Here is a 15,086-nt window from a genome sequence, read left to right as displayed (position 1 = left end):
CAGCTTGGCTCTGGCAGCTGTATCCTGTGTTGGTGTAGGGATGCGCCTGAGCTAATGTGCTCAGCCTCTTGGTATCTCATGGCTCAAACCAAGTTTGAGAGAGGCACTGCTGGTATCTAACTCAGGACCCTCCCTGCCTTGCCTGCTGCAGCTCAGGGTGTACCTGCGTGGCTAAGCTCAGAATCGGTCTAGTGGATCCCATAGAGAGATGTGACTGTGTGTAATTCCAGCAACGAAATTGTTTCTTTCCTGTCAGTGAAAGATCCTCGTGTGCTTAAGCTTAAACATTGTGGTTTCAGTGCCACACTGGTGTGTCTTCAGCAGTTTTTCCCTGTAAATGAAGAAACTCCATCTTCTACACTATGCGTAGGTCAAGTGATAACTGAGCACAGGTCATTAAAGTAAGGCATAAATGACTATCCAGAGGGAAACCAAGTCTGGTTTGTGTGTGGAGACGACACAAAGGCTGCATCTCTGTGGTTAGATGATACAGTCGTAAGGAGTGTTCCCAAGCACTGGGGCACCTTCATCACAAGTTCCAGGCATAGCTTCAGTCCAGGCTGTTACCGTCCCTCTTTTGAGTGAGTGTGTTTGAGCATCTTTAGCCATGCACGAAGATACTCTTCCAGCAAGATGTATGCAGACTGAGAGTATGAAGGAATTATTTACTGGCTAACACACAAAAAAGGTAACTGAGATTTAACTAGCTACTAGGCTGAGCATTAGTACTCACCACCTCAGAGAAGGCATCTGAAGAGACTTTCCTGGCCAGGCGGGCACCAGTGAGAGGAGAAGGATCAGCCTCTGCACCTCCCTCAGTTGGGTTGTTGTTGCCATCTTCCACCAGTAATGTCAACACCAGCACACAGATGACCCCGCTGTTGGCCTTCACCCAGTGACTGCCTACTAAACTTGCAGTTTTTCCTTTTGGATTTTATACCATTTCATGTTGTTGTTTTCCTGGTTTTCCACCTTGAGCTACCAGTGCTCCCCATCTCAACAATCCTCTTCCTCTATCTGCAGTTTTACATTTCTTGCCTTTCTATAGATTTTCACACAGCTCTTTCACATGGCTTTGCAGTGTCCTTGGTAGTCTGAGCCGTGGTTGTGCAGCTGGGCCACATCAGAGCTGGGACCTGAAGAGGCAGTCGGACCCTTTGGAGTAGAGAAGAGGGAGGGCTGTAAGGCCAGCTCACCTGCTCCCAAACCTGGGCACAGTTCAGAGGCTGACACAAGCCAAGGATCACCAGTAGGCAGTTCGGACAAACTGCCCTGTTTTGAGGATAAATGAGTTTAATAGTATAGATGTGAGGTGCACTGTGCCAGCTGGTCTCAGTGAGAATAGTCATGGGCACATTTAATTTATGACTATAGGTGTGGCCGCGTTGCCTTCCTCACTTTGCCCTCTGGCAGCAACCGAACACGTGAATTCTCCTGAAATCAGGGTCTACCAGCAGACAGGTAGTAGTAGACGGTAGACTGCTATAGGTAGTAGCAGCTCCAGGTCTTTACCTGGAGAAGACAGACCTTGTGCACCAGTCAGGGCAGCAAGCTCTGGTCACTAATGTGGACACCCAGCAGCCACATTCCCTAGCGGCTTTGGGACGATCACTCCCGCTGTTAGTGAGGCACGCCTGGGTTCCTCCTGCAGGTGCACAGGCAGGCAGCTCCCAGAGCCGGTCCTGAGCCTGCAGAGGCTTCTTGAGTTACATCTGTAACAGTTTGGGTTGGTTTGATAGTAGGCTTTTGGGTGCTTACAACTTACCAGGAAGCACTGAAATGCATCTTATATGAGGAAATACCAATGTGCTTTACATCATGTTTAGCTTTTTCTATTGATTCCAGCTGGAGAAAGTGCAAATCTGAAGGAGCATGAATAAATGCAGAAGCTACACTGCATCATGGCGAACGTCCTGGGAAGATGGGAATTCAGCTTCTCTTCTAGCCCACTTCGCTTATTTCTGTTTGCTTTGAGGCCTTAGAGAAAGTCATGATCTGAATCCAAAGCCCTCTTTGGGTGATGCTGTGATTCAGGGCTCCTGTGCCAGGGGAAAGCAGACATTCCCCATAATTCAAAGGAAATTTGAATGCTGACACACAGCATCTTTTCTTTCTTTGGGGGCTTGTCATGGATTTTCCTGGTCTGGGCTATTGCAGAGGAAAGATTTAATTCAAATTTGTCAGGGTGGCAGCTGAAAGACTTAGAGCTTTGGAGGTGTTGGTTCTGGACCGAACAGGGCGTGCTGAAAGCCGTTCTGCCCAGCGCTGTGAAGAGGGTGCTTTACAGTGCCAGTGACTGCTTGATCTTCTCAATGAGCACTGGTAGAGTTGCAGGGTAGAACGAAAAGGAGCTTTTTTTCCATGTAACTGCTTGTCAGCTCCCATTTTCCTGGCCAAGAGTGTGCTGACAGCGTAGTTTTAATTCAGATTTGGGGGAGGTGAAATCTCCAAGTGTTGCTGATGGATCCGTTGCCGTGCAGTCATGTACTTATGTCGTGGTTTAACCCCAGCTGGCAACTAAGCCCCACACAGCCGCTCGCTCACTCCCCCCCGCTGGGATGGGGGAGAGAATCGGAAGACTAAAAGTGAGAAAACTCATGGGTTGAGATACATTTTAATAAGTAAAGCAAAACCCGCGCACGCAAGCAAAGCAAAACGAGGAATTCATTCACCGCTTCCCCTCCGCAGGCAGGTGTTCAGCCATCTCCAGGAAAGCAGGGCTCCATCACGCATAAAGCTTACTTGGGAAGACAAACACCATCACTCTGAACGTCCCCCTCTTCTTTCTTCTTCCCCCAGCTTTATATGCTGAGCATGACGTCCTATGGTATGGAATATCCCTTTGGTCAGTTGGGGTCAGCTGTCCCGGCTGTGTCCCCTCCCAGCTTCTTGTGCACCCCCAGCCTGCTCGCTGGTGGGGTGGGGTGGGGTGAGAAGCAGAAAAGGCCTTGACTCTGTAAGCACTGCTCAGCAATAACGAAAACATCCCTGTGTTACCAACACTGTTTTCAGCACAAACAGCACAAATCCAAAACATAGCCCCATACTAGCTACTATGAAGAAAATTAACTCTGTCCCAGCCAAAACCAGCACAACTTACTAGGGCAGGACTGAGAACAATTTAGTCATTTGCCATTAGTTCACTTCCAGATAGTAACCAGTTTGATCACAGCTGATGGACAGCTAAGAGCAAGAGTCTTGCTATTCCCTGGTTGACAGCAGAGCTGATGGACTCAGGAGATTCCATCCTTGCTGTGTACAGCAGGTAGACCTCTGAGCATGTTTTATTCATCGGTAAGCTTGGACTATGTATACACACTGTTTGATGCCTGTTTCTGCCAATTCTTTGGCTTCAGGCAGTGCCAAAAATAGCTTTCCTTTAGGGTTTTGGGGTACTCGTGATCCTGGCACCTCTGCTGATTCCTTGTAGTAACATTTCCTTCCCAGGCAGGGCCCCAGGACCAGGGGTGGTTCACAAGCAGGGTGTGTGACCGGTATTAGACAGAAGGTCTGTCCTCTCCTCAGATTTCTAACCATGACCTGTTTTGACAGCATGACTCACCACTCTGACGGGGAACCGGCTGCAGTCTGTGTGGGTCAACCATAATTACCACAGCTCATCTGACTTGTGTTAGATTTGTCATTTATTTCCTGTGGGAGCCGCGACAGTGGTAATCAGTGTCCCACCACCCTGCTTAAAATGAAGTACTGTTTATTAGAACAGAAGCATGTATTGTTTTATGAGCTGATGTTCCTCTAAAACAGACTCTGTGCTTAACAGTCTGGCCATGTTCACTGTAGTAGATCTGTCTTCCCCACAGAGATGCTTTGTGTCGGTGCTCACCCCTGCTGCATCAAGTGTCTGTTTAAATCTCTCCTTGCAGGCACCCAGTAGCAACCACACCGTTTTGATCTGTTAACTCCCAGTGTCAGCCAAACTAAGTCTGCAGGTTGTCAGGAACGTCCCCATTGTCCTTCGGGTGTGACCTGGAAGCTGTTGAGTTGCTTCCCCATCAGGGCACGCTGAGCTCAATGATATGTATGTATGTGTAGATTCCCTGCTCTCCCAGCCCAAGTCAGACTAGTACAACCAGAGAGCTTAGTCTGAAAGGAGCATGGGGATTGCACATCACTGTCCAGATCACAGTCACGCAGCCAGAGACATAGAATTATTTAGGTTTTGGTGTTTCTAGGGGATTGCACAGCTGTGCCACAAACACTGAACAAGGCCCAAAACAGATTGATTTTTTGGGGGTGTTTTACTGCCTGTTCTCCCTTCTGTCTTCCCCTCCATCCTGTCTGGTAACTCCACTTTCCATTCCCAGTTTCCACCCACCACGTTTGAGCTAAGCGCCGAGAGCGGAGTGAGGACTGTTGGTCACTCATTCTGTCCTGCTCCTGGCTTTCCTGTAAGCACCATGATGAGACCAGGAGGTATGTTAAAGATGCTCTCAGGGGGATCACCTGTGTTGCCACATCTGTAGCCTCCACAGTTCCTTTGCCATAGGTGAGCCTGCCTGCAGTCTTCTAGTTTTCCTGTTCTTCAGTGACCTGAGCAAAACATCTACCTCTCCGGGAAGAGGCATGAAATGCAAGTTACCAAGATAATGCAGTCCCAGGCGCCATCCCTAAATGTCCTTCATTAACAAAAGTTGCCTTGAATTTCAGGTCTGGGTATTTGACTGTGCTGAGGTCTCAGAGCAACTCATTTGCTAACCTGCTGTTCTTTCCTCTTTAGGGAATTCCCAATGAAAGCTGGAGGTTGACCAAGATTAATGAGCGCTATGAGCTGTGTGATACATACCCTGCCATTCTAGCTGTGCCTGTAAACATTCCCGATGAAGAATTAAAGAGAGTAGCATCTTTCAGATCAAGAGGACGCATACCAGTGAGTGTGACAAAAGAAGCCACTTTGATATGGTTTTGTTACATTCCTTTGGGCCATAAATAATACCAAGATCAGGCTGAGTGGATTCCAGGGAAGCAAATAAATGATCAATGGATAATAAAAGTGACAGCAACACGTTTGAGGAGTTAAAAAGCAATGTTATCTGCTGGAACTACTGTTGTGAAAGAGATGTAGACTAAACCAAAATGAGAAGATAAGGTAACTTAGCACAACCCAGACCGAATCTCAGTTCAGTTCCTGGGAAACGCAAAGCAGCCCTATTTGATTGTTTACAATTGTCTGGCCTACTCTGACTTTCAAGACAGAGGAATACTTAGTGATACTCTTGATGAAAATGCTTACTAAATGAAATTAAGACAAAACACATTGTTGTGATGATTATTTCTACAGCAACTGAAAATGTACTGTTTTACTTCTCGAGTCTATAGAAAATTAAATCTGTTCCTAAAGCGCTTAACTTTTACATGGTGTAATGTAGAGTAAGACATAGCCCAATGACTGCTAAGCAAGAAAGTGTGTTTGTGACTCACACAACAGCGAGAAAAGAGTCTGCATCATATTTAAAAGTCAGACTTAAACCTATTCAGTCACCTCTTGTTTGTTCAAACTTTGGGAATGCAATCAGAATGAATGAGTAGGGACAGAGGAGTTCTTTCTTTCCTTCAATCATGATTTAATAGAATCCAGCCTTCTGGAATCAGCTAATACATGGCAGGATCCCAGAGCAAGCCATTACAGGTAAAACACTTTACTGGTTTAATAAGTCCCATTTTTCCTTCATTTCTTTCTCATTTGTTTTCGAAGGTATTGTCATGGATTCACCCAGAAAGTCAAGCAACGATCACTCGCTGTAGCCAGCCAATGGTGGGAGTGAGCGGCAAGCGAAGCAAGGAAGATGAAAAGTACCTTCAAGCCATCATGGATTCTAATGCTCAGTCCCATAAAATCTTCATATTTGATGCAAGGCCTAGTGTGAATGCTGTAGCCAATAAGGTCAGGTGCTTTTTCCTCTGTCTAAAGCTGGGAGTGTAATAATTTAGAGCACATTTCCCACCACCATTTCGAATTATTCCTGAGGATCACAAAGGGTTTTCCACTGTGAAGGGAATCATACACAATGATCTGATTCTGTAGACAGACTTTTATACCTGCACTGCTATCTGTAAGATATCAGTGTGACTACTAAAGGTCCATTTGGATTAATCTACAACAGGAAATAAGATTGGAAGGGGGGAAAAAAAATCAAAGTAGTACTGAGGTCAAACTCTAGCACCCTGGATCTTGTGTATTACCATTTTTCACTTCACGTGGTTAAAAGACTGCTTCCTCTAACAGCACCAGAACTCTGTCCCTGTTAACCCTGATGGGAGCAGGAGATACTCAGGAATTCTGAAAATGAGGCATCATGATCTTTAATTTCAAAATATAAACTGGGGATCTTTAATGTCTAGGAATGTTGCTGCGTTCTTCCTGCTGTTATAGAATCATAGAATAGTTTGGGTTGGAAGGGACCTTTAAAGGTCATCTAGTCCAACCCCACTGCAGTGAGCAAGGACATCTTCAACTAGATCAGGTTGCTCAGAGCCCTGTCCAGCCTGACCTTGAATATTTCCAGGGATGGGGCAACTACAACCTCTCTGGGCAACCTGTTCCAGTGCTTCACCACCCTCATTGTAAAAAATTTCTTCCTTATATCTAGTCTGAATCTACCCTCTTTTAGTTTAAAACCATTACCCCTTGTCCTATCACTACAGGCCCTGTTAAAAAATCTGTCCCCATCTTTCTTATAAGGTCCCTTTAGGTACTGAAAGGCCACAATAAGGTCTCCCCGGAGCCTTCTCTTCTTCGGGCTGAACAACCCCAACTCTCTCAGCCTTTCTTCACAGGAGAGGTGCTCCATCCCTCTGACCATTTTTGTGGCCCTCCTCTGGACCTGCTCCAACAGGTCCATGTCTTTCCTGGGCTGAGGGCTCCAGAGCTGGATGCAGCACTCCAGGTGGGGTCTTACCAGAGCAGAGTAGAGGGGCAGAATCACCTCCCTCGACCTGCTGGCCATGCTTCTTTTGATGCAGCCCAGGACATGGTTGGCTTTCTGGGCTGCGAGCGCACATTGCCAGCTCATGTCTAGCTTTTCATCCACCGGTACCCCCAAGTCCTTCTCAGCAGGGCTGCTCTCAATGCCTTCATCCCCAGCCTGTATTGATTCCAGGGGTTGCCCCGACCCATGTGCAGGACCTTGCACTTGGCCTTGTTGAACCTCATGAGGTTCACATGGGCCCACTTCTCAAGCTTGTCCAGGTCCCTCTGGATGGCATCCTGTCCCTCAGGTGTGTCAACCGCACCACTCAGCTTGGTGTCATCTGCAGGCTTGCTGAGGGTGCACTCGATCCCACTGTCAATGTCACTGATGAAGACATTAAACAGTACTGGTCCCAATATGGACCCCTGAGGGACACCACTTGTCACCGATCTCCATCTGGACATTGAGCCGTTGACCACTACCCTCTGGATGCGACCATCCAACCAATTCCTCATCCACCAAGCAGTCCATCCATCAATCTCTCCAATTTGGAGAGAAGGATGTTGTGGGGGACCATGTCAAAGGCCTTACAGAAGTCCAGATAGTTGATATCCGTAGCTCTTCCCTTGTCCACTGATGTAGCCACTCCATCATAGAAGACCACTAGGTTGTTCAGGCAAGACTTGCCCTTGGTGAAGCCATGCTGGCTGTCTCGAATCACCTCCCTGTCCTCCATGTGCCTTAGCACAGCTTCTGGAGGATCTGTTCCATGATCTTCCCAGGCACAGAGGTGAGGCTGACAGGTCGGTAGTTCCCAGGGTCCTCCTTTCTACCCTTTTTAAAATTATGTCTCATGCCATCACTCTAAGCCCTGTTTTAGTGGTAGAACTGCTTTGTTGCACTAAAGCTGACTTTTTTTTTTTCTTTTTTTTTTAAATCTGCCTTTCCCACTACTTAGGGAAGGCAATTAGTGTGTGGGATATACTCCTCTATAATAGTATGGTAAATTTGTAAATGACAGAATAGTGAATCTAATGAGCTAGCAGCTTGAATGGGGATAAATTATAATTACAGAGAAAAAGAAGGCTTGTAATGTGATATTTTTTGGTAAAAATTATAGCGTACATTAACTATTGCAGGAAAGAGACACAAAGTGTGTGCATGTATGTTTGTTCCCAGTTGTAAGATAAATCCAGTGTTTTCTGCCCGCTTTAGATAGTGCAGTCACTGTGGTATTTTGTCACCTGATATTTGCTCAGGACAAATGATTGGGATAAAGCATAAAATATGTTTTTGCTTAATGATTTGTATGTGGATTTTGTTCTTCAGGCTAAAGGAGGGGGCTATGAGAGCGAAGATGCCTATCAGAATGCAGAATTAGTGTTCCTGGACATTCACAATATTCATGTTATGAGAGAGTCGCTGAGAAAGCTGAAAGAAATTGTGTATCCCAATATCGAGGAGACTCACTGGCTGTCTAATTTAGAGTCAACTCACTGGCTGGAGCATATCAAGGTAAGCATGTCTGCATCCACTGGATGTGGCTGAGTAACCACAAGTCTGTACCAGTCTGTTCACTGGGAAAGCTCTTTCTCTCCTAAAAATGTCCAGCTTACATTGTCGACCTGCTAATGCAGACGGGCAAATCTGCTCCTCGGGCAGTTGCAGGGCAATGGCCAAGTTTTGTTTGTGTTCAGACACAGAATGTTCCTGCATTTAAATCCTGACCTTGTCCAATCCTGACTGAGCTTAATGCAAGGGCTCTTCTAGAGTTGTGCCTATGCTACAGTTTAGATGTGTTGTCATCTTGCTGGAACAAAAAATGTGTTCACCAATTTGCTGTCCTAGTTATAAAGTAGTTGGAACTGATTTACCATTCTCCTTGAGGCAGACAGAGCCCTTGGTTTGTCCTGTGTTGTCACTAGCCATTTTTCATTTATAGTTTCTGTTCCAAAGAGATTTTGTAACTTTTTTTTTCCTTGTCCTAGCTCATTCTCGCTGGAGCCCTTCGGATCGCTGACAAGGTGGAGTCGGGGAAGACATCTGTGGTTGTACACTGCAGTGATGGCTGGGACCGGACAGCCCAGCTCACCTCTCTCTCTCTGCTCATGTTAGATGGCTACTACCGAACTATCAGGGGCTTTGAAGTGCTAGTGGAGAAGGAGTGGCTGAGCTTCGGCCACAGATTTCAGCTGGTGAGTCACTAGCCCTTGGAAGGCACTGAACAGAAAGTTCTTGTCCACCTTCAAGGATTTCAAAGGAGTTTAGCCTTTCCTGTGAGAAGTCTCCCAGCTGAACTCGCAGAAGAAAGGTGAATGCTGCTGCTATTGTGTTCTGCCTATAATTGCAGTCATCTCTTAATCTCCTTGGAGACAATATTGGTTAGATACGAGGAACAGGTGGTATTCAGTCTCTCAGGTGCCTGACTGATATGTCGTGTTCCCAGGCTTAGGCTTAAACTAACAGTGTGCTTTGGGTTCAGGATAGGCATTTCTGCTGGGAGTTGGCAAAGACCACCGGGGTATTTTTTGTCTTGCTTTCCAGTTCAGTCCATTTTCTTAGTCTGCTTGGACACCATCATCTAACAGATGCCTTGGTATTGAAGAGGCTAGGGAATTTGGTTATGGCCTTGACCTCACATTTTCTTCAGGCACATCTTACTTTGGGGGAGACTTTTAATTGTTTAGGTAAAAGATCAGCAGTTTGAGACTGGACCAAGAGTAGCTCATGGTTGTGTCCCTAGAGTTGGCAGAGAGGCAGCTTTGTGGACTTGTGACACAACAGTTTGTTATGGTTTGCACTGATGGGAATTGAGAGAGCCTTTCAGTAGTATTCTTTCAATCTTTGTTCCTATTGTGTTTTGCTCGTAGCTGTTCTCTTGTGGTCGTTTAATTTTGGCAAGGGCTAGAACAAGGTCTGTTTACAGCACATGCGATGGTGGGTTGCATAGTCAAATGCTCTGAGGAAGGTGGGGAAACTGAGGCACTAAGCAACTGAGGTTCTGCTGCAGCAAAACTGTTATCTGGTGTTTGAATGATGAGTATTTTAGCTTCCCTCTCTATACAAAGAAGATAATTATATTGATTTCCTTTGGTGAGGGGAGGAAATTATCTGTTACTTATATGTTCTTGTTGTGTCTTTGTACGGTACTTAGGGCTCCTGGGTAATACATAACCACTAACGTACTATACTAGTTATAAGGAATCAGGCCTCACGTGTCTTGGCCACGCAGCACAGTCAGGGTTGGAGGCCTGCTTCTGGGGATACTTTCATCACTGCCTGTCTTGAGGTGGCAGGAGATGGGCTGGGTTAGTGTTTGTACAGCGCTTGGAAGCTGTGAGGTGTTGTGTGACGGTTATTGCCACATGCCGTGCCTGTAGGTAGTGTTTAGATCTAGCACACTGTACTACTGAAGTAGCCAGGACGACAGCTGCAAATGAAGCAAAAAGCATTCTCATTTTTTTTCCTTCTGAACTTTAGCTATTAACTGCAATCAGTGCCAGCACAGCATCTGGAGCCTCTACTCAAACAACTCTTGTTTTAATTTAGCATTAAAATATCCCCATAAAGAAATTCCACTTCAAAGACGAAGGGAGTAGCTCTCCTTTACCCACTGATATGGACAAAGCAAAATCAAGACTCATTTGAACCTTCTTAAAGCTGTTTGTAAAGGCTTGGGTGACTGAGAGGAGACCCCAGCAGTTTCCCCATGAAGCCCTGTGCGACTCATGTTCTTTGTCCTGCTCTGTTTCAGAGAGTTGGCCATGGAGATAAGAATCACGCAGACGCGGATCGCTCTCCTGTCTTCCTCCAGTTCATCGACTGTGTCTGGCAAATGACAAGACAGGTAAATTGCTGGGTGGCACACGTGTCCACAAAGCCAGTGTACCAAGACACAGCACAGTGTCTGGCCACAGGAATAATTTCCAAGCTGACCTGCACAGGCTCTCCTTCCTGGGCTTCTACTCTTGTTTTGACTCTGGCAACAAGTTTCCTGGGAGTCTGTTTAGCAAAGAGCCTGAATGCATAAGTGCACAGGAAGGCCACGATGTTGGCTTGCATCAGATTAGCTCGTTGGTGGGTGCTGCTTACCTACATGCTGCTATATTAAATGTCAGCTTGTGAGAAGAGGCTTGCCTCAGCCTGAAAGAGGGGACAGCTGCCTCACAGTTACCATGGGCAGGAACAGACACCCCAGCCATCCTTAGTAGCCCACTGTGCCTTCAGAAGCCTAAGTGACTTGAGCTGCTAATGTAAGTCTCTAGTGTGGTGGGCATGACAGATCCCTGTTGCCTCTGCTCAAGCTGATCCTGTAACTAAACATGCAGCAACGCATGCGTTTGCTCCATTTTAACTTCTTCTGAAGGCAAACATACATGATGTACAGAGCTGAGTCCCTCACTTCAGACCAGGCATGGCAGAGACACAGTTCAGGAGAGATCCCCTACGGTTGGGAGGTTTTTCCCAACCCTAGGGATTTCCCTCCCCAGGTATGTGGGACCTGGAAGGTTTTTTGTGTCTGCTGTGACACAAAATGTGTCACATGGCAAATGTCAGCCATGGTCAGGAGTTCACTGCAAAAATTAGGCTCATCATGGATTAAAACAGGTGAAATGGAAAAGAAGGATGCCACTATATATGAAGCTGTACTGTATCCAAGCAGAGAAAGAGGGAGGCTTTACCATCATCAACACTCACTTTTGTCGTGCTCTCCTTGGATTGCTCCTACAAGCAGGCATCCTGACCTGCAGCTGGTGAGGTCAGGATGTTGCAACCGGGGCAGCCTGGGAAGAGAAGGGTGGTTTGGGAGGGAGGAAGGCCTCCTGCTTTCCTCTCCATCACCCCAGCATGTCTTTGCAGTTCGCTGCATGTATTCTTACTCGCCCTTTGTGGAGCTTCAGTTCTCCCTGTCTTGGGTCTGATTGTTTCTGCATGGAACGTCAACAGCAAACACAGCCCCTACCCATGCACCTGTTCCTCCCGCTGACCTGTGTTGCAAGATGCCTCCCCTGCTGTTCCCTCTGGGAAGCGCTCTGTTGCGCACACAGGTTATTTCCATTTGGCCCTGGGAAATTGCCATTTCTTTTTATGCATTATTTCACATCTACTTCAGCCTTTTGTTCACAGTCTTATTGGATGGTCTGTCATGAGGGGCAGGCATAGCAGAGCAAGCTTCAACTTGAAGCAGCACTGAGTGTGTATAAACACAGCGGTCAGACCCTTCAGACCTCTGGCTTTTGTTCAAAATTCCTCTCTGCACATGTAAAGCAGCTTTCCAAGAGAGAAACTCTTCCTTCTGGAAGGAGCAAATATGATCCTCAATATCCAGCCAGGCAGGGAACAGGAGCAAATCCTGTTTTAGAAATCAAGAAGAGAGGCCAACTCCTTACCAAGGCCACAAAGCGGGAGAAAGTGTATTTGTGATTCCTGTTCTAAAATCCCAACCTAATTTTCTAGTTCTGTCTGAAGTTTCCTACAGCATTTGAGTTCAATGAGTACTTCCTGATAACCATCCTGGATCACCTGTACAGCTGTTTGTTTGGGACCTTCTTGTGCAGCAGTGAGCAGCAGAGAGTGAAGGAGGTAAGACAGCTTCTCTCCAAGGTGAAGGTCTGGTACTGTGATTGCTTTAGCTGGCCAGGTATTGCTAGAGAAGTTGTTTCAGCACTCAAAGATAGTGGTAGATGCAGGTCTGGGTAACACCAAGCCCCCTTCCTAACAGCTGGGACACGGGGTATTTTCCTCTTTGCGCAAACTGCTGTCTGTTGGAGACTCTGCATTTCAGAGCAATACTCCTTCCCTCTGGACAGTCCCACTGCTTTCAGCATGGCTTTCAGCTACTCACTGGTGGCTGAATAGCTCCTGGTGTCTCCCAGGTAGTTGGAAATGCAGTTTTTCTTTGAACTTCAGTTTAATGTAACCTTCTCTGTGGAAACTGGTACCTTTTTGTCCTCCCTTTTCCTTGAAGTGGTTCCTTTAGGTTGCTTTTAACTACCAAGTGTGCATTGTTGTTCTGCACACATAGGTTACAGCAAGTAACTGGTCTCAACTTCTGTTCTTGCTGCGCTTGCATTTTTCTGGGAGAGGACAGAGCTGCTAGCATTAGGAAGGACATCCCTCTAGGTCCTGCCACCGGCCAGCTCTGCCCTGCAGTCTGGTCGAGGTTTGTTTGCCAAGGGAGGAGCGTATAGATGTGTACATTCAGACCCAGTCTGGAATCAGAAGGAAAAGCAGTGACACTTGTTCTGTCTCGCCTACCTAAAGATGAAGCATTCTGTCACCAAAAGGTTGCAGCCTACCATCACGGAGGTACATTGAGGACAGTGCTGTGTGGACCTGATGTGATTATATTTGATAGCACATCAGTTAAAAATAATTTTTAAAATTACTGTAATACAGAAGTGATAGCATTGTACTGTAGTGAAATTAGGGTCCCTGTTTCTCTAGAGTCTACAGTGATTGAATAATTGTAATTTGCAGAGAAGAAAACAAACCTGCATGCTGTTTGCATGTGGGGGTGGGGAGGTTTTAGGGCCTCAGCCTAGTGAAGTACTTAATCTAGAAAGCACTTCAACACTGGTTTCACTGGGACTATTCACAGGCCTAATTATTCCACTAGATCAGGGCTTAGGTCAAATGTTTTCTTTTTTCTTGGCAATTAAATACTCCAGCAAGTCCTCCAGGAGCACTTCAAAGAGGTGAAGTTTAACTAAAGCATTGAGACTTCACATGCCAGTGTCCCCTTGCTGTGCCGATGGTGATTCCTGGTCTGTGTTGGCAGCTGGGTGGGTGAGAGGGGATGTTTCCGTGCCACGCTGTGTGTGTTGCCTGCCTGCATCCATGTGCTTCGATTACAATAACCACATCAAAAGAATGGGTTCGGTTTTTTAAGCTACAAAAAGGCAACCAGCCCTGTATTAATGACAGGCATATGCATATGCTGTTATACTTTGTAGATAAATGCTGGGATTCGTATGGGAAATAAAGCCTCCTCCACCCCCTTCCCTTACAGGGCCTTCCAAAAAAGACTGTATCACTTTGGTCTTACATCAACAGCCAACTGGAAGACTTTACTAACCCCTTGTACGTGAGCTACTCCAACCACGTCCTGTATCCCGTGGCCAGCATGCGCCACCTCGAGCTGTGGGTCGGCTACTACATCCGCTGGAACCCCAGGATGAAACCGCAGGTACGTCTCTTCCAAGGATCCTACTTTTATTTCCCTCTCTGCTAGTACTGATACTGTCATTTTGGAGTTCAAGACCTTTGAAGCACAAGAAGTAATGCACAGACTTATGCTGCTACAGCTTAAATCTAAAAACAAAAGCCTAAATTCAAATGGAAGCAAATGAAAGAGCAGCATCTACAGCTGGCTGGTGCGGGTGGTCAGCTGGAGGTTGCTGCCTTGTGAAATCTGCAGGAGCTGAAGATACTCAGCAGTTTGGAAAATTTCTCACTTAGAATATGGGGAAAATAACCTGAAGTCTCTGTTCTTTACAAAAGAGCCTAAAAACTTAAGACTTCATTGGATGTGGGATTCTAGATCTGAGCTTTGGGGCTGTATTGAGATTACCAGCAATAGGAATCTGCTGCTTGCTTTGGCTGCCCGAGGCACAGGGGTCTGACTGCAACCCTGTTAACACTCTTGAACCCTGACAGCAGGGGAGCTGCCTTGCCCAGGGCAGGCACCTGAGACAAGCAGTCTGAACATCCCCCTAAATGCTGAAATCCCTTTGTAATAGGAAGGGACAAAAATTCCTGGATTGCCTCAATGTCCAACTGCAGTTAACAGAGCGTTGCAAAGCCGGGGCATTAGATACAGGAACCCAACAAATGCTTTGCAGTACTAACTGTTTAACAGTCAGAACTATGTGAAAATATTTAGATAAATCTGTATTGTGGGTTTTTTTCCCCAAAGCCCTGAAATTATGTCGAGGCTGAGATGCCAAGGCCGGTGTCTCCCAGAAGTGTCAGAGTTTTGTAATTGTCATCTTTCAAAATATATGCTGTTTTGTTTAGCCACCATTGCACTATGCACGTTGGATAAAAATGAGCATCCCAAAGCTAGAGCAACTACTCACTCACCCCTGGGCTGGAGACAATGATATAACCCACACACCACCCCTCCTTCCCTCATAGCTGTGTGTAAGGTCAGCA

The 15,086-nt window shown here is 46.3% G+C and overlaps 1 protein-coding gene across 1 annotated transcript in view; it reads left to right on the top strand.

Moving 5' to 3' along the window:
- Nucleotides 1-15,086, top strand: part of MTMR2 (myotubularin related protein 2) — a 64,610-nt gene that overhangs the window by 47,318 nt on the left and 2,206 nt on the right. Inside the window, exons 8-14 of the mRNA XM_050890807.1 lie at nucleotides 4,739-4,888; nucleotides 5,714-5,902; nucleotides 8,259-8,444; nucleotides 8,918-9,124; nucleotides 10,684-10,776; nucleotides 12,399-12,512; nucleotides 13,942-14,118. Of these exons, the coding sequence (XP_050746764.1) occupies nucleotides 4,739-4,888; nucleotides 5,714-5,902; nucleotides 8,259-8,444; nucleotides 8,918-9,124; nucleotides 10,684-10,776; nucleotides 12,399-12,512; nucleotides 13,942-14,118 (1,116 nt within the window). The remainder of the gene's footprint in view (nucleotides 1-4,738; nucleotides 4,889-5,713; nucleotides 5,903-8,258; nucleotides 8,445-8,917; nucleotides 9,125-10,683; nucleotides 10,777-12,398; nucleotides 12,513-13,941; nucleotides 14,119-15,086) is intronic.

Source organism: Gymnogyps californianus, chromosome 1 (genome assembly GCF_018139145.2).
Source record: "Gymnogyps californianus isolate 813 chromosome 1, ASM1813914v2, whole genome shotgun sequence".
Lineage (NCBI taxonomy): Eukaryota > Metazoa > Chordata > Aves > Accipitriformes > Cathartidae > Gymnogyps > Gymnogyps californianus.
Note: the sequence above shows the minus strand (reverse complement) of the source record. Positions and strands in the feature narration are given on the sequence as shown.